The sequence below is a fragment of the Eurypyga helias genome, unplaced genomic scaffold (genome assembly GCF_000690775.1).
Source record: "Eurypyga helias isolate BGI_N326 unplaced genomic scaffold, ASM69077v1 scaffold18263, whole genome shotgun sequence".
NCBI lineage: Eukaryota > Metazoa > Chordata > Aves > Eurypygiformes > Eurypygidae > Eurypyga > Eurypyga helias.
The window spans coordinates 47,833-67,559 of NW_010239401.1; the positions used below are offsets into that span (position 1 = coordinate 47,833).

At 39.1% G+C, this 19,727-nt stretch overlaps 1 protein-coding gene across 1 annotated transcript; it reads right to left on the bottom strand.

The window, feature by feature from the left end:
• HELLS (helicase, lymphoid-specific) lies at positions 1–19,521 on the bottom strand (the record flags this gene model as incomplete). Its single annotated transcript, XM_010148147.1, has 20 exons — positions 1–250; positions 1,738–1,814; positions 2,007–2,103; positions 5,115–5,274; positions 6,207–6,323; positions 8,088–8,207; positions 8,295–8,378; positions 9,677–9,815; positions 11,434–11,576; positions 12,089–12,250; positions 13,152–13,248; positions 13,944–14,140; positions 14,863–14,910; positions 15,165–15,347; positions 16,795–17,019; positions 17,817–17,858; positions 18,338–18,402; positions 18,489–18,525; positions 18,998–19,057; positions 19,399–19,521. Coding segments are annotated over 20 exons (2,274 nt in total), but the record flags the coding sequence as incomplete, so codon positions are not given.
• Between the last annotated feature and the right edge of the window lie 206 nt (positions 19,522–19,727).

A 19,727-nucleotide genomic window follows, 5' to 3' on the forward strand; every position in this document is an offset into this window, starting at 1 on the left:
AACATGTTAAAATTCACTGAAAGAACACAAGGGATTTGAACAAGGCCTTAAACAAAGTCAGCATGAAGGATCAGGATCTGTAAGCGACATCTCTGGGAGATCTGATGCCAGCCCTACATTTGTCCTGTAAACCTACAGACCACATTTTAACATTAAAACACACATTCTGCATTGGAATCCGACGATTCTTCTAGGACCTTGAAGACACCCATTTTTTCCTTTTTCAGTTTTTCAGAGGCCTTCATTTGATCTAGGATTAAAAGAAAACAAAATATGAACAATAACAGGTAAAGTGTCTTCCACCTTACTATTGCAGACGTCAAAGCTTTATGCATTTTTGTTTGGATTTAGAAAACAAGTTGATAAACATACTTCTGCTCCTTCATCAACATTCCTACACCTCTGGCTAAATCTGAATGGAGATGAGCAGTTTTAAAATCTGCCTGACCTCATCCCCTTTTCCTGGGAAGAAAATGGAATGCAGTAAACCTGTTCAGTAAAGTTACTAGGAGAAACACAGGAAGTTACAGCTCTGCTAAACACGATTCTTTTCTAAAGTTCAAAGAACTACATTCTTGTTTTCCTAGCACTTGCAATCACTATGTTGCCCTTCCAGTGTACATAAAGTAATGAGTAAGTATTGTCTTTATAACAAATGTAATAAACATGGCTTACAGGGGTGGGAGGCAGCATTTCAGTTTCTAAAGCATTAACTGCAGTTAGTTGTCGTAAATATTCAGTACATAATGCTAGACTAAGATCTTTGTATAAACATCAATAATTTTGGTATACTACTTTTGCTTAGTATAGCCTTGAAAAAAGTAACCAGGATAGATACGATGCACATTAATAACGAAAGAAACAGCACTGTCTCCAACCTGATGGGAGACATCACATTGTTTCAGACTTAACTTGCCACGTTAGAGACAGCCCATATTATCAGTGCTTCAAGAATCATTTTCTATATTAGTAGTTAACTGAAATAAGCATTTTATAAAATAATTTCTTTAGATAATGTAGGAAAAATGTTCAGTATAGCAGCCGTTCTCCTAAGGCAAAGTTATTTTACTCAGACGATAGCTACCACACTTATTTAAGGCTAGCTATAATTTTTACTTCTAAATTCTGTAATGACTGATTTTTCTGTATCTATGCTTTGCAGCTTATCTCTCCTAAAGATGCTGAAGGAAACAAAGCATACTAAATCTACTGTTTAGATGAACTGGACAAGATTTTTTTTCCTTTCTCAGAAAAGCTGAGTTTGGTTTTTTTATAGTAGCTTGGCCTGATCAAGCACTAAAATTTGCAGACAACCTCAAAAATTTTTTTTTCAAATATTTGATCCACTGACAAGCCACGATAACTCTGCAAAGCTCCGTTCTCCCCTCCAAAAATGTGAGACTGTCTATTGAGTTATGATAGCATCAAAATGGGTTTTAAGACAGGCTTGCTGAAATAGAAATTGTGCTCAGAAAATGCTTATTTTGATCAATTACAGCAACTGGCAGGCAAGTCGCTTTGCAGAACACCTCCTGCTCTATGCTTTTCATTCACAGTATGCTCAGGGCACACTGCATCAATGTGGTTTTCTGGAACACTTTTGTTTAAGCATCCTGTTCATATGTACAACACAGCTGTAGGCCACAATGCTATGGCAACTTTCTACATATAAAAGACTCGTAAAATATGAATTTACTGTTGAACAGAAAAAGAACCATATGAAAACTCTTGACTTACCAATAAGATCACTTCTATCCAAGAGTAACTCTAGATCTTTATCACTGATTACTTTCTCTTTAGATCCTTTAACCTCCCTGTTGAGGAAGAAAGAATTCTCAATACAAATAAAACCATGTTACTGTATTAGTACAGAAATCACTTTTCCCACATAGCAGAATCCCTAGGACATTCATTCCACTTTGAAGATCCACATATCACTTCCTCAGCGCTATCGACAGCTGCAAGTTACAAACTCATGGCCCAAGAAAAATATGAAATCTGCATACCTCTCATAGTCTCTGGATTTCAGTAATTCTAATAATTCCTGAGGATCCAGGCAGCTCTTTGACTGTGCTAGACCAGACTTCCCACCTTTAAACTGATCTGTAGAAAGGAGAAATTTTAAGAAAGTACAGAGATAGGAACAAATTCTGTAAATTGTCAGACCAATGCTGGATGCACATATTGAACAAATGACTCTTGCACATCAAGACTAATGTTGTGTTTCACCCCTTTAACACTCAGGCAAAACACACCTTACGCTGACAGCCTAACTGGTGAAAAAATGCAGAGGTGCATGGAGAGTTTACATGCAGGCCTTTCACCTTCCAGCTGCAGTATGCAGAAGAACTGACTGACACCAATTCAACATGCACACATGCGCACAGAGAGCAGAAAAGCCTTTAGTTCTACTTACAGTAAAACCACTGTAAATAAACTTAGATGGTGGATGCTGAAGTTTGTTCCCTTTGTATTGTAAGCTGGTTGAAACAAAGCAAGCAGTATTAACCACAAGATAAGAAACACGTGAAAGATGTGGTTTGCGGAGAGAACATCCCTCAGTTTAATGGACTAGACAGACATGACACAATAATAACACCTGACATTGGTTTCCTGAAGAGACTACGCTAACACCTATCTACACACAAATCTGGATGTCAGCCCAGATAGCAAAAAATATTATACAAGATTATTACTTAACTAAAGCTGAGCATGGGTGAAGCCAAGCTGTCTTGCACATTTCAAGGAGACAGGCAAGGCTTACTGTTCCATGCCAGGTTTCCTCATTTCTTATCAACACATGTATCCATTTTTTATGTCTTCATCAATCCCTTTCACACTCACTGCTGTTCTTTCCTGTATTTTGGTTTCAGAAGTCCTTCCCACACCTTTTCCCATCTGCCTCCTAGGACTGGCTGTTTCTCTGCAAAGCGCAAATCTGATGCAAGTTCCAGAGGGGTTTGAACTATAGGATTCTCTCCCCCATTAACATCTGCTGTGACACACAGGATCCAGGTCCTGCCCTGTATTATTAGCGATGCTGTCTCTCCCTTTTAGTTTTCAGAGTTTCACAAACTATGTGGTATTGAATTAGTGCTGGTCTTGGGTTGCAATAATAGTGGCACAGGGAAAAATACCAGTTTAATTGAAATCACACTGGTTCTCATACAGCTCACTAGGCAACTTTCTTCAATAAAGAAGAAGCACAAGGTGGAAAGAGCAAACTGGTGCTGAGGCCAGAAAAGCATTCTGTTTTGCAAGAAATTCCAGTTCTTAGGTTCTACTACTTTTATTGTGCACACCCTGCATGATTTGACACCACTGAAAGGCAAGATTTAAATAAGCTTTGTGATATCCCTTCCTCATTCACTCCTACAAAATTCCAACACTTTTTAGACATTCAAGATGACAGGATCTATTACACCATCTTTACACTGACACAGTGAATCCAATGGTTCCTGGAGGGGACAACCCTACCTATGTTGCAAGATTTTGGTATGATTCACCACTAGTTAGTAAGATAAATATTCAACTATTTGCAAAACTGAAGGCAAGACCCTTATACTTCACTTCCTTCCAGAACACCAACTAGTCCCAGTTCCCATTGCTACTTCAGTATATAGCAGTCATCTAATATTAGAGTCCATCCCATTTTGTGTGCTCATCTTGCCGCTTTGGTTTTAACTTCAGGTTGGACCATAATAAAATAACTAAAAAAACTTTTTTTTTTTCCTTAAATTGGTCATTAACATGCCTATCAAGAGCCAGACAGTAGCCCTGGCAGTCACATCAAGACAGCAGTGGCAACAGATTAAACAGAAAAGGGCTCAAGGTAGAATAAAGGAAGCATTAACAAAGATTAGCCAACATCATCCAAAATAGGCAAAACACAGTTTAGGATTGATAAGCAGTGTACTGTGCACTAGACAGAGTTACAGGTGCAGCCTTTCTGCCCTCATAAAATGGCGTTTTTATTTGTCCTTACTATATTATGAGAAGTTCTTAAACCCCTTCGAAGTTTACTATAAGGCTAATTATTGTCAGAGGTCCATTCCAAGTTACAAGAACTATTGTATTTTTCAAGTGAGCTTAGTGTTTGGAAAACACTAGGGAACTACTGTTCAAGTATCACAGAGCAGGTCATGGAAACAAAGCAGGATTCCTATAGCACCCAAACAGGAAAATATACCCCCAAGAGACACATTAACCCAATCATTTTCTGGAGACACTCGTGTAAGTCCAGATACATAATCAAGACCACAATAATCACCACTGTTGTGCACATCAAAATCAAGGACTATTGCTCTATTCAGAGTTGGTTAATTGTTATAACAGGACTTTCGTGGTTATAACATTCTGTTCTTAACTTCAGAAGGACAGACGCAAACAGGTACTGAAATTTTGTACAGTCATTTTACAGCTCTACGATTTGCTATCTCAACCAAGTTTAGTATGAACTATCCCCCCCCCCGACTTTTGATAGTCTCGACTCATTTTAATAGGAATACTCCCTACTCAAGCAAGTTTCCCAGTGCAACTGAAAAAAAATCTACCACTAAAATTCCCACCATGAAACACTGCTCTAGATGTCATTGGACAGGCATAATGCTCCAAATGAATAATTGTTATAAACTGCAAGCAGTAGTTTTTTAAATCTGCTTTTCTGTTCATATTCTGGTTCAATTAATTTGATTTTTAAAAGATAATGAAATCAGACCTGTCATCTATTCCCAGCATTCTATGCTAGAAGTCTGAAAACATTTGGGTCAAACAAACTACCATCTTGCTGACAAACTCCCAAGAAGCCTAGAGCTCTACTCTCCCATTGCCTGGTTTTACCTACATTTCTTCTAGGTAAGCTCACTGTCCCATCTCCCCTCTTTCTTCCTTAACTACTAGAAAAGGAGTAGTCATAACATAGATATTCCAGAAATACTAGAAGTGCCTTCCTTTAATTTGCTGCACTGGTAATCTGCAATGTATCTAAGAACGCATTTTGTGATACTATATAGTCACAAAATACTAAGCAGTCACAAAACAAAGCAGTAAGAGTTTTCTTGAGATTTAAAGAGGCAACACACGCTTACAGGAAGTCATAAGAGCAAGATACTAACTTTTGTGGATAATCAGCTTTTCCAGCTTCCTCTTGGCAGCAGCTCTCTCCACAATCTTCTGGTCAATAGTATTTGCTGTCACAAGACGATAAACAACCACCGGCTTTGTCTGGCCAATTCTGTGACACCTGTCTTGGGCCTGCAAGTCCGACTGGGGGTTCTGAACCGATGAAAGAAAAAAAGTTAGCCGTACCATTAACTTTTTTTTAAGGGATGTACCACAGGCAACATTTCCAACAGTGAGCTCAAGAGTTGCGAGCTGAAGCACTAAGCAGAGCAGCTATGTATAACAGAACTCTACATCTCTTTGCTCTTGAACTCGTCTATGCCAAGCTCTGCTGCTGTAGCCGCACAGTCAGAGTAACCCAACCAGCTTGACTGCTTCTGCACTATGTGCTGCAGTTTTCAATAGATGGACATGCTTTGTATCACAAATTTACCTGAGGGTGTTAGTTTGTATGGGTTTTTTTTGTGGAGGATAAGAAAAAGGATTTCAAAAGTTTTCAGCCATTTCTGAAGCTGCTTTAGCTCTCTGAAGCTGAATTGTCACACAAACAGCAGGCTCATCTATTAAAATAAAGCCAAGTTGCAGTGGTCCTGTTGTTTCCTTCCACACCTCTCTTCCTCCCAGCCTCCAGGCTCAAAAAAAGCAGCAGAATCCTAGCTAGCTAAAACACAGGCAGCAAGTCACAGGAGGAAATTCAAGGGCCTGGTACTAAAATTGCAGCTGTTGGAAACAGGGAACCTGTAGAAGGTCTGGCTACATTCAAACTTAAATAATAAATCAAAAGGCAGCAATGCACCTTCAGTAGTAACAGAAAAAACTCTCCTGCTTTTGGTGTAACTCAAGGGCAACCAGGCTAGTTTTAGAAACCAGCTGTAACATCGTATTTAATAAGCTAGGACTTTTCAAATGATACTGTGTATTTCATATATGTTTGCATAAACTACTTGCTATTATCTTCATGTAACACCTCATTGAAGTTGCAGAAGTGATCTACACCATAGTGGGTTAGTAAATGATTATCAAAAGCAGCAATAGAGCAAGCATTTTATGACGCGTATCATAAGGTAGAGAGTCTGTCAACATACCCAGTCACTATCATATATGATAACCGTATCTGCCGCAGTTAAGTTAATGCCCAGGCCTCCAGCTCTTGTACTCACTAAGAACAGGAAGACTTCAGGGTCAGTATTAAATTGATGCATCTGGAAGAGAATTAATCTATTAAAAAACAGCAGATGGATCAAACAACTTAGGTCTCAAAATAAAACATTAGCTATGTTTAAAAATATGAACATGGTTAAAATACAGCATACACCATCAGAGACCAAACTACGACTTTAAGAAAAGTTGCATGCATTTGGGACAGGAAAAGACCAAGCAGTGAATCGATTGTATTTTCGTATCAGATGATTCCAGTTAATGAGCTGTCTAACATACAGAGTGGAGATGGCCACAGTGATGGATGGTCCAAATCACATTCACCTCCACATCATCTACCATCCATTAATATTCTCCAAAGTGAGCACAGACCAAGCTGGCAGAGCCTAAAAACGTACCTACTTCTTGACACAACCATCAATATAAAATACTGAGGCCAACTTGACCGTAACTTCCAGCCACCCTGTATACCTCCTTCTCTTACTTGAAAGCTAAAAGTAGCTCCCTGGCCTCCTGCTCAGCATGTAGCCTGCTTTCACTGCAAGATGCATCCAACTGTCAGCCCAGCTCCTACCAGGTCTGCAGTACCAGTCAAACCTAGTCTACTTAGGCTGACCACCCACATGCTGGTAGAACACTGGAAGAGTATAGTTAGCAATTTTCAGGACTTTAGTCACTGCAGAGGAAGAGAAACCATCTCTCCACTGCCAGGTCGAAGCAGCTACCCAAGCTCTCTAAAAAGCCCCATATCCTCTGGGCTCCCCTGGACACAGGATCTGCAGCACCAGCAGCAAATCATGGAGCTGGGATGAGGTTTGCTGAACTTCATCTGGTGACATGGAAAGCTTTCTCTTATCCTGCACCCATACCAATTGTGATAGGCACACAATCAACTCCTAAAAATCCTCACAAGCCAGCAGTACAAAATTTTACCAGCTCAATAAAAGTCACTATAGCTTACTGACATGTTGCTAGTTAGCCTTTTCTCTTTAAGAATCAGCTCAATCAGTGGCAACCTAAGTGTTTAGCGGTGTGGTTTTCCTCAGCCACATTAGGGCACAGAAAAAGTGAGTCAAAAAGAAGCACAATTTGAGCTAGATGATGTGTCATCTGCCAGTTTTTCCGTACCTTCATAAACAGTAGTGCATACTTTGGAGACCGGATGGCAATTGCAGCACATCCCCTAGATACATCTGGTGTACTTCCTTCCATGTACGCATTGCACTTTTACAGCCCTCAAACCCTCAGAGGTTTTCCAGAACCACCCTGCATGGCTGCTTTTCATGATAAATATGTGCCCCGGTAGCAAGGCATTCTGTGGTTATTTGAAACCATTACAAGCATGCAAGAACAAAGGATTGCACTGGAACAAATCCATGTGCAATTTCAGGCTGAAGTTACAGGTATCCCACTAGGTACAAATTCCCATTTCCTGGAAATTGACTTTATTTGGCATTAAACTTGCAGCATGCTCCCACAGAAGCTGGCTTCGCCTCGAGGATGCTAGGAAACAACAATACATGCAGGGGTAAAACTGGGATTAGTACCTGCCACAATCTAGACATACTACCTACTTCACAACTGGGTAACAGACTACATGAGCACCCATCAACCTAAGCATACTCCCAGATATTGGTTAGTAACACATTTCATTGCTTCAGTATTTGAGCTGCAGGTATTAAAAGCAGCACCAAGGATGCCAGTTCGCAACATCTCTTGTATTAAAGGCTAAATGCCGTGTGAAATCATCTCTCACACAAAGAAGCGGAATTTGGTGACAGGCTCAAAGGGCATGTACATCTACTTACATTCTCTTCTCTCTCCGAGTAGGACATCGAGCCATCCAATCGACTAAATTTGAAGTCTCTCAGGTAACAGTAATCCATCAAAATGTCAAGCATCATAGTCATTTGTGAGAATAACAAGACCTACAAAATCAGGAACATTCCTTAGTACCATTTTTTTGGTCATAAGTAGACAGCTATGTTTCCACACCCCAAATCATGAGGCTTTACCTTATGTCCTCTCTTCTTCAGTTCTGGGAGCATTCGATCCAAGAGCAGAAACTTGCCTGAATTCTTGACTAAGTTTTCATCAATCTTGGAACAGGGGAAAAGGGATCATGTTAGAAGGGTAAGATATGAAACATTTCTCCAACTCAGAATCAGTTAAATCGTGATGAAACTAAATCAAACCCCACCACTTCATATGCTCAAATGATTTTTTTAAAAAATCCAACTAGTTTTCTTCCCATTTCTGGAAGGAGAAACCCTGACCATTTTAATCTTTCCCCATGGAAAAGTGCTGTTTTCTCTCCCAGCTTGTAATGAATGTACATGGCTTCCACCCACTGGATGTAAGGATGCACTACATCAGCCAAGTGACAACAGAACAAGTTTTTTGACTGCTACCTTAGGCCCCTCTTTTGCTGAAGAGAGCTTGTTAGATCTAATTCTTGCTATGGGCTAAGAGCAGGCATATAGAAACTTCTCAGGTCTGAGCCACAGAGCAGCCACCTTCATAATTCCTAATCCATTTTCCTGAGCGGGTGCCAGCTCCTGCAAGTGGTGTCAACCATCAAGTAGTCTGCATTTTCTACACATTAACTAATTTCCCCTCATCATCCAGATGGGCTATCTGCTTTTTATGCACTGACTTTACACTGATTAACTTCAACAGCTTGTTCCTCACTGCAGCTGAATCTGTTATCGCTCACCGAACAGGAAACATGACTACACATGCCCACAAACCTACATTTAGCATGTGCAAGCAGCTTCTACTTGTTCAAGATTCTTTCAATTCAAATTACTTCATACTTTCCTATATTGCAAACTGTTTTGTGAAGATTAAACTACCAGCTGGTCTCTGTGATATAATTTGGATTTTTTTTTTTCCCCTTAGAGGAGAAAGGATGCTGTATTCTCAGAGCAAATGACCGATATACTTGGTTCAGCCCTCCAACACCTCACACTTAAAAAGTTACCACTGCAACTCCTGCAACATGTACAATTTATCTCATGAACAGTTCGCCAATGTCAGTAGTTTTTGTTTTGAAAATTAACCTTTGTGAGGAGAGCTTGAGGCAAATCCCAAAACACTTTGACTCAACGGAAGCCAGATACTGTTTTAATTCAGTAACTTTGCTCCCAGCAGATGAACACTGCCATGACTAAGAATGGTATCACTGTGCAAAGGCTAAATGGGCACAGAGGCTGAACCGGTAGGGCTCAACTGCTGCTGTAGGAAGCTTCAAATAATGATTGTCACACTGCTGGAATTCAGTGGGGAGACACATGCCAAATACCTTGAAAAAGTCATTCTTTACTGCCTTCAGATGACAGTCTATTGCTTTTTAATGCTGGAATAATTATTACCATAATACTTTTCAAATAGGTACCTTGAATTGTTGTGTAGCAGGGTCCAACGGGTATTCAATAAGATAGGGGTGATTGCAACATTTCCTCAGTAACATCATAATATTCTGCAGTTTAAGGTTCACCTCTGAATCCATGGGAATGCTCACTTCTACCACCGGCCTTGAAAAGATACATCATCTTATTAGTACAGAGAGCATCTCCTTATTATACCACAGATACCGAAGAGAGGAAAAAAAAAAAAAAGAGTAATAAACCCAAAAATCAATCAATGGATTCACATGGTGTGTCATACGTCCTCAAAATCCCTCATAGTTAGTAAAGCTATTACCAGATGAAAAACTTCTTTTGGTGCCACACTTGGCACCAGAGACACAAGAGTTTGCCATTATTGTTTCAAAATACAAAAGGGCAGTCAGTAGTAATGAGAAGCAAAAAAAACCCCAACCCACCCCACTTGTGTAAGTCACCCAGCAGAAAGGGAACAGAAACAAGCTCTCTCTAGAACAAATGGTCAGATCTCCTGCAGAACAATACATAAGCTATTAGAAAAGCAGTTCTCTGCCTAATCCCATTTCAGTCACACACGTACACATTGCAGGATTCACAACAAATACAGCTACTTAGCTCTTCCGCATCTAAGTACCCCCTCCAAACGTCAGGGATCCATGTATACCATAAAACTCATACAAACATACATTTAAGTGTCTTTCAAACTAGACTGGACTACAATAGAAATTGAGCAAAATAACTACATTTCAACTCTGAAGATTAATCTGGTTTTCCTTACAACTAAAGGACTTCCAACCAATTTAGAGCCACCTATAAGCCTTGCCAAACCCCGGAATGAACATGATTCCTCAGCTCTCTCAATCCTGAACCTCAATTCTAGTCTTAATCACCAGAAAGTGACCAATACCTGTCACCAGAACAGCAGTAACTGTGCTGGCCATTTGGGTTCCAGGCCTCTGCTTAAGCAGAATTTCACAATGAAAATACTCCTCCTTTCTCTCCAGTCTTGAGCCCTAACTTTGCTTCAAGTATTCCTGAGTAATTCCACAAAAATCTAGGAGTTAACTGTAGTTAGCTCACCAGCATTATTCCTTATCCTGTCTTTGAGCCAACGAAAGATCTAACTGTGAAAGTAACTGAACTTTGGAGACATAAGGTTTACCTGAACCTTGCAAAGCCTGCAAAACCTAGCAATAAGCCAAGCTCTTCAGCTCTGTTCCCTCATTGCTAGCTGTAGCCAGAACCTAAGCTATTACAATGAAATTTCAATTACCAAGTAATTAAGACGAAGCAGTTCTTCCCTGGCTGGCACCTGACACCATCTTAGATGTCAAGGCTTTGGTGAAACCAGTTCTTCACTACCAAAACGTTTTAACAGCCCAAAGGAATTACATTTCACCCTTGGACATTTTAACTTTGTATGGATTATCAATAGCACTGTCATCACAGGACCTACCTAAGACTGACTAATAGAAACAGGGACTCAAGAAGCGATTTTAGTGCTAGATGCTGCAAAGGCCAAATGTCTAGGAGGTCTGTAGCAAGCAGGAATAAATGTCTTCCAGTTAACTATAACTTTAACGAGTCAGTGAGTGGTAGTACAGCCTAATCATTGCTATCATGGCCTAGGAAATTTCAGTTAAAAGCAAAGAAACACATCATAAAGCTACAAGGATAGTGAATTACAAAATGCCATTCTTGATCAATTCGAATAAGCAAAGCCCTGGAAGTAGAGGGAGATACAAAAAGAATCTTTTAGGGGAGGCACCTCTCTTTTTCTACTTCCGCTTGCATTTTGCTGATCAATTTTTCCAAGTCATCAGGTGAATCATTACGTTCTTCACAATAATCAACCAGTTTCCGACGACGACGTTTTGGTCGGCCTGTAGGACTCAACTCAACTACTTCTTCCTGTGGGAAATAACGTTGCCATCAACAGCAGATAGCTTCAGATTCAAAGGCCTATGCTGACCCAAGAATTCTCACTACTGATAAGAGGTATCAGTGATATGCATCATGCAATACTGACGACTCTGAAGCTCTAAGTTTTCCTAAGTAGAAAATGCAGCCCAAATTTTAAAAGGTCTGTAATTGTAGAATTTGAAAGCTTCTGCTTGATTTTCAAAAGCAGCATTAATATCTTACTCATTTTACAGCAGAAATTGTCAACTCTATAAAAACGTCATCTTTTCCCCCAAGCAACAAGTAACCAAGAAGAACACATTACACTCATACTGTGTTAGTTCTGAGCCCATTAAGTCCAGTCACAGTACCTGCCATTGAAACAGGTAACAGAAGGATCAGAATAAAAACTTAAGCAAAAAGTGGGTTTAGTTACAATGGCAATGAAGCAATACCAATGTGGGTTTGCCTACAAACCATTAATAGCAAGCACAATTTCTAACATCCCTATCAGTAGATACCTCATTATTTCCAAGCAGTTTGCTAATGGTGCGATTTACAATGGCAGTATAGAAAGTTTCTTGCTTCTTTGTCAGCGGTGCATATACCACAACTTCTCGTTTAGGAGGAACCTCAAGAGCAACATCAGATTTCAGTCTTCTCAGTAAGAAAGGTGTCAAAATCTGAAATGTGCAGGTGTGTTACAATTACTCAAAGCTCTCAACATGGCTAGTTTTAAAAAAAAAACCCACAACAAAAACCACACACACCACACAATTTAAAGTAACAAAGTTAATTTGCAGAGTTCCATATTTCTTTAATATGGATGCCTACTCCCAAAACTTTTACGTGCATACTGGTAATACATGTATTCAAACAACATACCCATTGACCCTAAAAGTTCTGAAGTGTTTAATGAGGGTACAGTAGCAACTACATTACAACTACAGACCTTCCAAATAATTTTAATTAAGAGAAAATAATTTTATTATGAAACAACTCATTTTGCTTCTTATATTTCATAAGTTATTCTGGGAAAGCCCAAAACCTTTAACTGAAATAAATAATAAATTGTTATCGACAATTCTCTCACCAACAGCTTAAGATGGGAAAATGTTAGTTTTGTAAGCATTTACTTCCACACCCCCTCTTTTTTAGAAGTTTTGAGTGTTAGTCTGGTTTTGAAGACAGGCACATTAAACAACCGGTCTGTCCAAGGTATTCTGTTCAATACCTAAAGGCTACACAAATTCTCTCAAAGTTATCTTTCAACAAAAGAAATATAACAATTATACCTCTTGGCAAACGGAAGCTAGCAACTGCAATTAAGTTTGACTAAACTCAATTCAGTTCCAAGAATAAAAATGAGTCGTTATCAAAGAGGTGTATTGTTCCTTTCAGCATTTAAAAGAGCTGTAAAGACTGAACACCCCCCTCCCCCTCAAGTGTGAGTCAGTTTAGAAGTGCCACAATAAAAATCTCAGGCCCAGAATTCAGCTCCACAAACAAGATTTTGACACACTTAGTAACGGTCTATGTTAGAAATAAACCATGAAAAAACCCAATACAAATAATAAGTGAAACCTGATGCAGCATATGCAAGATGTTTTGCTCCCTTTCTTTAGCAATAATATCTTCGGCAGTTTCTGTAACACTGGTAATATCAAACCAGGATTCAAAGCTATAAAAACAAAGAAGAAAAAAAAAGAAGAGTAGTTTACTTCATTTCTGTTATCCTTCATTACTGAATTACACTGTTATTTTATCCCGCTATTTAAGAAAAACACACCACTATGTCCATCATGAATACAGGATGAACAGGAGGTATTTCTGAAATTTACCTGTCAATTCAGAGGCTCAAGATTTTAAATGGCAGGTAAAAAACCTTGTATTTGTTGGAATATTCACTATGATCAACTATATTCGATCTAGTTTGTATCTTTTTCCAAAATTAGTCTAAAGACTGTTTTGGCAACAGTCTTCCACCTGACCCCCTACTGCTTCTGAAAAGGATCTGTCTCCCCCAGTCCCATGTCTGGCAGCCTCACATAACTTTCTCCAGTACCTTAGAGAATCTCAAGCAGCACCAGGCACTTAGGATTAGAAAAACATCTCTCCCCCTAAATAAATGCTCATGTCTTAGCTCAGAGTTGAGCTTCCACTATCCACAGAGCTGACAATTACTTCCTTCCTTTCTGAAGCAACTAAGCATGAAGGCAAGACACATTTCAAAGCCTTTACCACCAAATAATCATACTGAATTACAACCATAACATAACCCTTCACACGCTGATACACGTTTAATAATTAAAGAGGGCACAATACTGTCCAAACAGAACAAAGGGAAATAGTTTACACCATCGGACTGCAACTTACCTTTTCAAATCATCAAACACATCTGGCAACAGGAAGTTAAGCAACGACCAAAGCTCTGCCAGGTTGTTTTGCAGGGGAGTACCGGTCAACAGGAGCTTATTGTCTGCATTAAATCGTTTCAATTCTCTGATAAGGCGGCAGTTCATATTTTTAATTCGGTGCCCTTCATCTACTATCAGGTATTTCCAGAAGCAGTGCTACAAAAAGAAAGGGCATTTCAGTACACCTTAGCTTCACCCCAACAAAACACTTGCAGATGAGAGAAGCAGCAGAACTAAGACTGATTCTATTTACTGTTGTTTCTCACTTTGCAAGAATGGAAGAGCTGAGTCCAAACAGTTAGTGCCATACATCTGCTTCATGGTGACTGCATTTAGAAAGCTCAAGTGATTACAATATAAATCGGTACAAGAAAATCATCCCACTGAAACCACCACGCTGATGTTAACTCTGATATTCGCACATTAACTACAGCTTTTACTCGAAGCCTCCCCCACCATTACCTAGAGACGTAATGAGAAGAGCAGTTATGTTTTAACTGTCTGCTTACTTCACACTTTTTGGCTAGTGTTCTGTTTAAAGAACTTTTTAAGCATAAAATTCCAGAGCCACCACTACCCAGGAAAGAGAAGTGAATGTCAACATAAATGCTACAGTATGACAGTCGTAGAGGCTACATGTGATTCTGTGGTTTGGTTGCTTTTTTTGGCGGGTGGGTGGTTTGGGGTTTTAAGCTATATTAAAAAGCATTGCTGTTAGTGATGAAGCATTCCACCCCTCTGAGGAATGCCCCTCAGAGGGCTTTCAGGAAAACTTAAGATACCTGCAGGGCATTTCTGTCTCGCATTGCTATTTCAAAGGAAGTAATGACCACAGGATGGATTTGCAGCGATCCTTGTCGCATGTGAATTTTACGAACCAATTTGCGACGGTCCTGCTGAGCTCCATGATAGAGCATGAGGGGAATCTGAAAAAAGATGTTTAGAAGTCAGGTGAACTATGCCCATTTAAACCTAAACATAAGATAGTAAAGATAATTAGGCCTGTTACAAGAAGGCTGTAAACACATAGTAAGTCACAGCACAGGGTGTAGTAACCACAAACACCTACAATTAAACTGATGTTCTATACTGAGAAAGTTTCAAGGCAAAGAATAAGAATTAAATAATTTGTTCTTTTAAACCAAAGGAAGAAAAAGCAGAAAATTTTTATTTCTTTTACCTCTGGAGTAAATCTCTTGAATTCAGACATCCAATTTGGAAGAGTAGACAAAGGACCACATACTAAGAATGGACCAGGGACTCCTCGCTCCACCATCAGTGCTATCGTTGCAATACACTGGATTGTCTTTCCCAACCCCATTTCATCAGCTAAAATGCCGTTGATACCATTTTCCCAAAGCATCTGCACACACAGAAAAAGAAACATAATGAGAAAGAACCAACACACCTTAGGAACAACAGACATCTTTAGGAACGTACAACCAGTGGAAACTCTCCACTAGGCACATTTTATATTACAGAAAAGTAAGATTTATCCATGATAAAAATAAATACAAGCATCTTGTAAACCCCAGACATTCATACATAGGTGTACGTGCTTCTGGCCAATTAATTGCCTGACTAGGAGGCAAAACCCAGAATTGTATCAAAGGAAAGGATTTAAGTGTTACAGCAAATAGCACTTCAACCCCAAGCACAGCTCACACTATCCAAATTTTTATTCATCCCAGCCCCAAAGAATTCCCTTAGCTCCCCCCTCTAAAAGACCAAGTTATTGTGCTGATGCTTCAGTTTTATCTGTTCACTTAGATTTTATAGACACATCTACTTCACCATAGGAAACAGGTGCAATTCCTGACCAACACAGCCAGCTGTTCCAGCAAGTCCTTTGCGCAGACACTGCCTATTCTGATAGGGGACAGAGCAACCTCTCTCCAAAGAGCAGAAAGACAGATATAGAAGTGTTCTTTGCATAAAGTCACAAAGAAGGTTATTATAGCTGAGGGCCCAACAAAAGCAGTTCTTTTTCACCCCAGAACAAGTCTGTTTTCTCTACACACTTCCCAGTGACAGAACAGCAAGTTTAGTGTCACTGACTTGTGAGATCAGCCTAAGCCTGTTAGAACAGGATACATGTGCTTGTGGGGAAGAAAAAAGAAAAGTAAAAACCTAAGGGAAAAGTAGATCAGCAGCAGAGTGAAAATTAATTCTGTCTGGCTCTGATAATTAAGAAGCAAAGTTGTTCTAATTTTGCTTGCAAGCAAAAATAGGGAGAAATTTAACAGCTATGTAGGCCATTTTTATGGCAAGTTTATTTAGTTTTTTATTTCAAACACTAAAGACAAAACATTTTTAAACCACAGAGTTAAAATCACTAGGTTAGATTCCAAGATGCAGAGAATAGAAAGCCTGCAAAGTAATGGGTCTTTTGACACCTAAGAAGCTAGGTAATTCATGTCCTTCAGAGAAAAAAAAAATAGCAAGGCTGTCCCTTTGTAGTATGCATGGGCCTTCTGCTTTCACAAAGTACTTATAAAGAACAGGCTGAAAAGACAGTTGAGTTGAACAGGGAAAAAGAGATGAAAGGGAATATGGAGAACACCAACCAAAAAAAAAGTCTAAAAAAACATTTACAAACACAAATATCCTCCCCACACTGAAATTTTGTATCTGCTGCTTGACAACTTTTTCTAACACCAGATTCTTGTATGAGAAACCATAAAGAACTGTCTCTTCCTTCTTCAGCTTCCCTGTACCATCTATGATCACTGACTTCTAGTGTCTGTTCCCCTCCATTTCTCTGTCTCCGGTCAGCAACAGATTCAATTTCATCAGCAATCGCTCCATACCCGTAGCCACTCCATGCCTTCCACTTGGTACCACCTCATTACACCTCCAGTAAAAATCTTTGGCTGCTGAAAAGGCACTGGTTGTCCGTTAAATTTCCGTACTGGATCAAGGAATTGCTTGGCACTGTGTCGTACAGCTTGACACAATCTATCCTTAATGACGCTATTTGAGTCGCCGTTTTTCTGCAGGTCTTCTGGACACAGGTTGTCAGAAGAGATTTCATCCTGGAGAGGGAAGTTCAAGGAATATGTGACAAGCGGCAGGCACAAAGCCCAGCTAAGACATATGTTTGCCCAATTTACACCAGTCTTAAGGTGGAGTGAAGTAAGCCAGCCGCTGAGTCAAAGGCTTATTTTGAGTAACTGTCGTCTCAAGAGTAGAATTATTTATAGGATTAGTATTACTACATAGGCAGATGTCAACATGAAAAATTTCAATGCCTTATATTCATTCTTTACTCGTGTAGAACTGAAGAGCAGTGTTAGCTACTGAAGCGATTTGGCTTATAATTTTCTACCCATAAAAGCAAGCAGACTTCAAAGTTCCCCACAGTGGCTGGCATTAAATGCAGCTATCTCACCTCTGCAGGTACATTGTAGAGAATGCTGGAAAGTAATTCATACTGTGCTTGTAACTGTTAAGCTACAGCAGAAGCAAAAGACCACACTTGTTATCTCCATGCTTGAACGATTAAAAATCCTTGTCTTAAGGTCTCACACCGGCACAAGTATTTCCTAGTAAATTCCTACTTCCTTTATTATTTTTGACACTACAGACATTCTAAAATACACTCAAATTCAATGTTTAAAAAAAAAAATTAGAAGTTTTCATCCCAGATTTCTGTAAATAAGTACTGAAGTGCATTCACTTGCACCACTTTTTTAAACTTTTAATTCAGGAGTTCAACAGCCAGCAGATGTTTATGTACAGGAAAAGTTTGAAGATACGCTATTAAGTATAAAAAGCCTTCCCTCCCTTTAGGCTTAACACACTTAAACTACAATAATATGTGTCAACATACCTGATTTTCCACTTTACTTTTTTTTGCCACCGATAGTATTTCCTGGAAACAAAGAAAAAAAACCTACACTTATGCGCTTTTCAACCTTAAAGTCTACTACAAATTGTATTTCATGAGATCATTTAATTGAAGAATCTGGACATACTTTAAAAAGCTTTCCATACAACATCATGAATCATACCAGTGACTAGACAAGGCCACACACCAGAGAACACATTCCAGTTAAAAAGGGTAATTGAAAATTCAGCTGGAGCTATAGTCTCCTCACAGCTTGCCTCCCCAAAGACTTCCCCCAAATCCCCACCCGGATCTGAATTCTACAGGTCTGACCACACTGCTTGTCACACAGATCATTGCTGGAAGAAAGCCGTACATTACAGATAGATACTTCTAGCTGATAGTCTGATGGCTACGTACCAGAATGTCTTGCTCTAACACACAATGTCACACAGCCATCACCTCACCAGCTAAAAATCTGCGCTCCAAAAATCCAGATAAGCCTATTTATAGTTATGTCCTACCTCTTTGGACATGATTTCTGAGATATTGTATGTCCCATCTTCTCTTCCTCTCTTCTTTTTTGCACCTATAAAAAAAAATTTATACAACACATCAAACGTTAAAGAAACTAATAACACTAGTACTGACAAAAGGCAAAGCCTAATGTATTACCTGCTTTCTCCTCTTTGCCATCAACTGGGTTTTGACCCTAGAAAATAAACATGGGAAGAGGTTCATCATCTTGTGCATCTCTGACTATCATGACACAGATAAAAAGATGTAATCACCTTCACTACTGCCTTTGAAAGCTTCTTGAAACACTTTTACTATTAAGTAGTTTATAAAAATATAGGAAAAGAGTTTCTGTCTGTATTTTTTATTACTTGCTCAGCATCTCAGCTGAATAAGTAAATAATTGCTAAAATAAAAATCCTCCTCCAGACAAATTGAAGCCATTTTCTTTAGTATAATTAGTTAGAAATATCTCCTTAAGATGACTGTCATGGTGTGCAATTTTTAAACAATCTTATTACAATAAATATGTTATAGTACACAGATCCTGCAAATCAAATACTGGCTAAGTCTAATTTATTTAGTTTATCTACCTTGACAAAACTGACATGGGAATTTGCCAGACTCTTACTTTTATTCAGAAAGTTAAAATAGCTAGTTAATCTTACTTTGGCAGATTTTAACATCATCTCTCTCTTTTTTTCCAACTTCTCTTTCCTTCTTTGTTCCTAAATAAATAAATAAATAGAATGAAACATCACCAATGACAACAAGAAAAAAACCAAACATCCAAAACCAAAACACCTCACACATTTCTTATCTTTCAATAACACGGAGAACTATCCATTAGAGAAGTGGTAACAGGCATAGATTACATTGTAATGTAGAGTTTTGTGCACCCTACAGACTATTTTCTTTTTGCAGTCTCACTGAAAGCAAAGCCTCTAATCTGACATAGCTTAAAATGATAAAGCAAAACTTGGGCAAATAAATACAGGAAAAAGGTGTCAGCCCATCTTAAGAATCCTAACAACACAAGGTAAGAATCTGCAGACTAGAATACACCTACCTCCAGTTGCTGCTGTTCCATTTTGGTTAGCAAGAATTTGGAATAGATGTTGCTTTTTTCAAGCAAATGTTGAAGCCTCTTATAGCGCATTTCACTTGACTCCCTGTCCCAAGTAGTGCGAGCCTGCCCAAGAGAGAGGTGTCAAATATTTACAGATGCTTCAGGGCTAATGGTTTTAATATAACAAAGGGTTCTTCTACAGGATAACTACAATTGCCTCACACACACACGTTTTCCTTTCCCGTCCAGGTTATACATCTGTGATTCATGCTGTACCTGTGAAGTGCTGCAAGATGAAAGTAACCGAGGGTTGCATTCACTTGCATGTG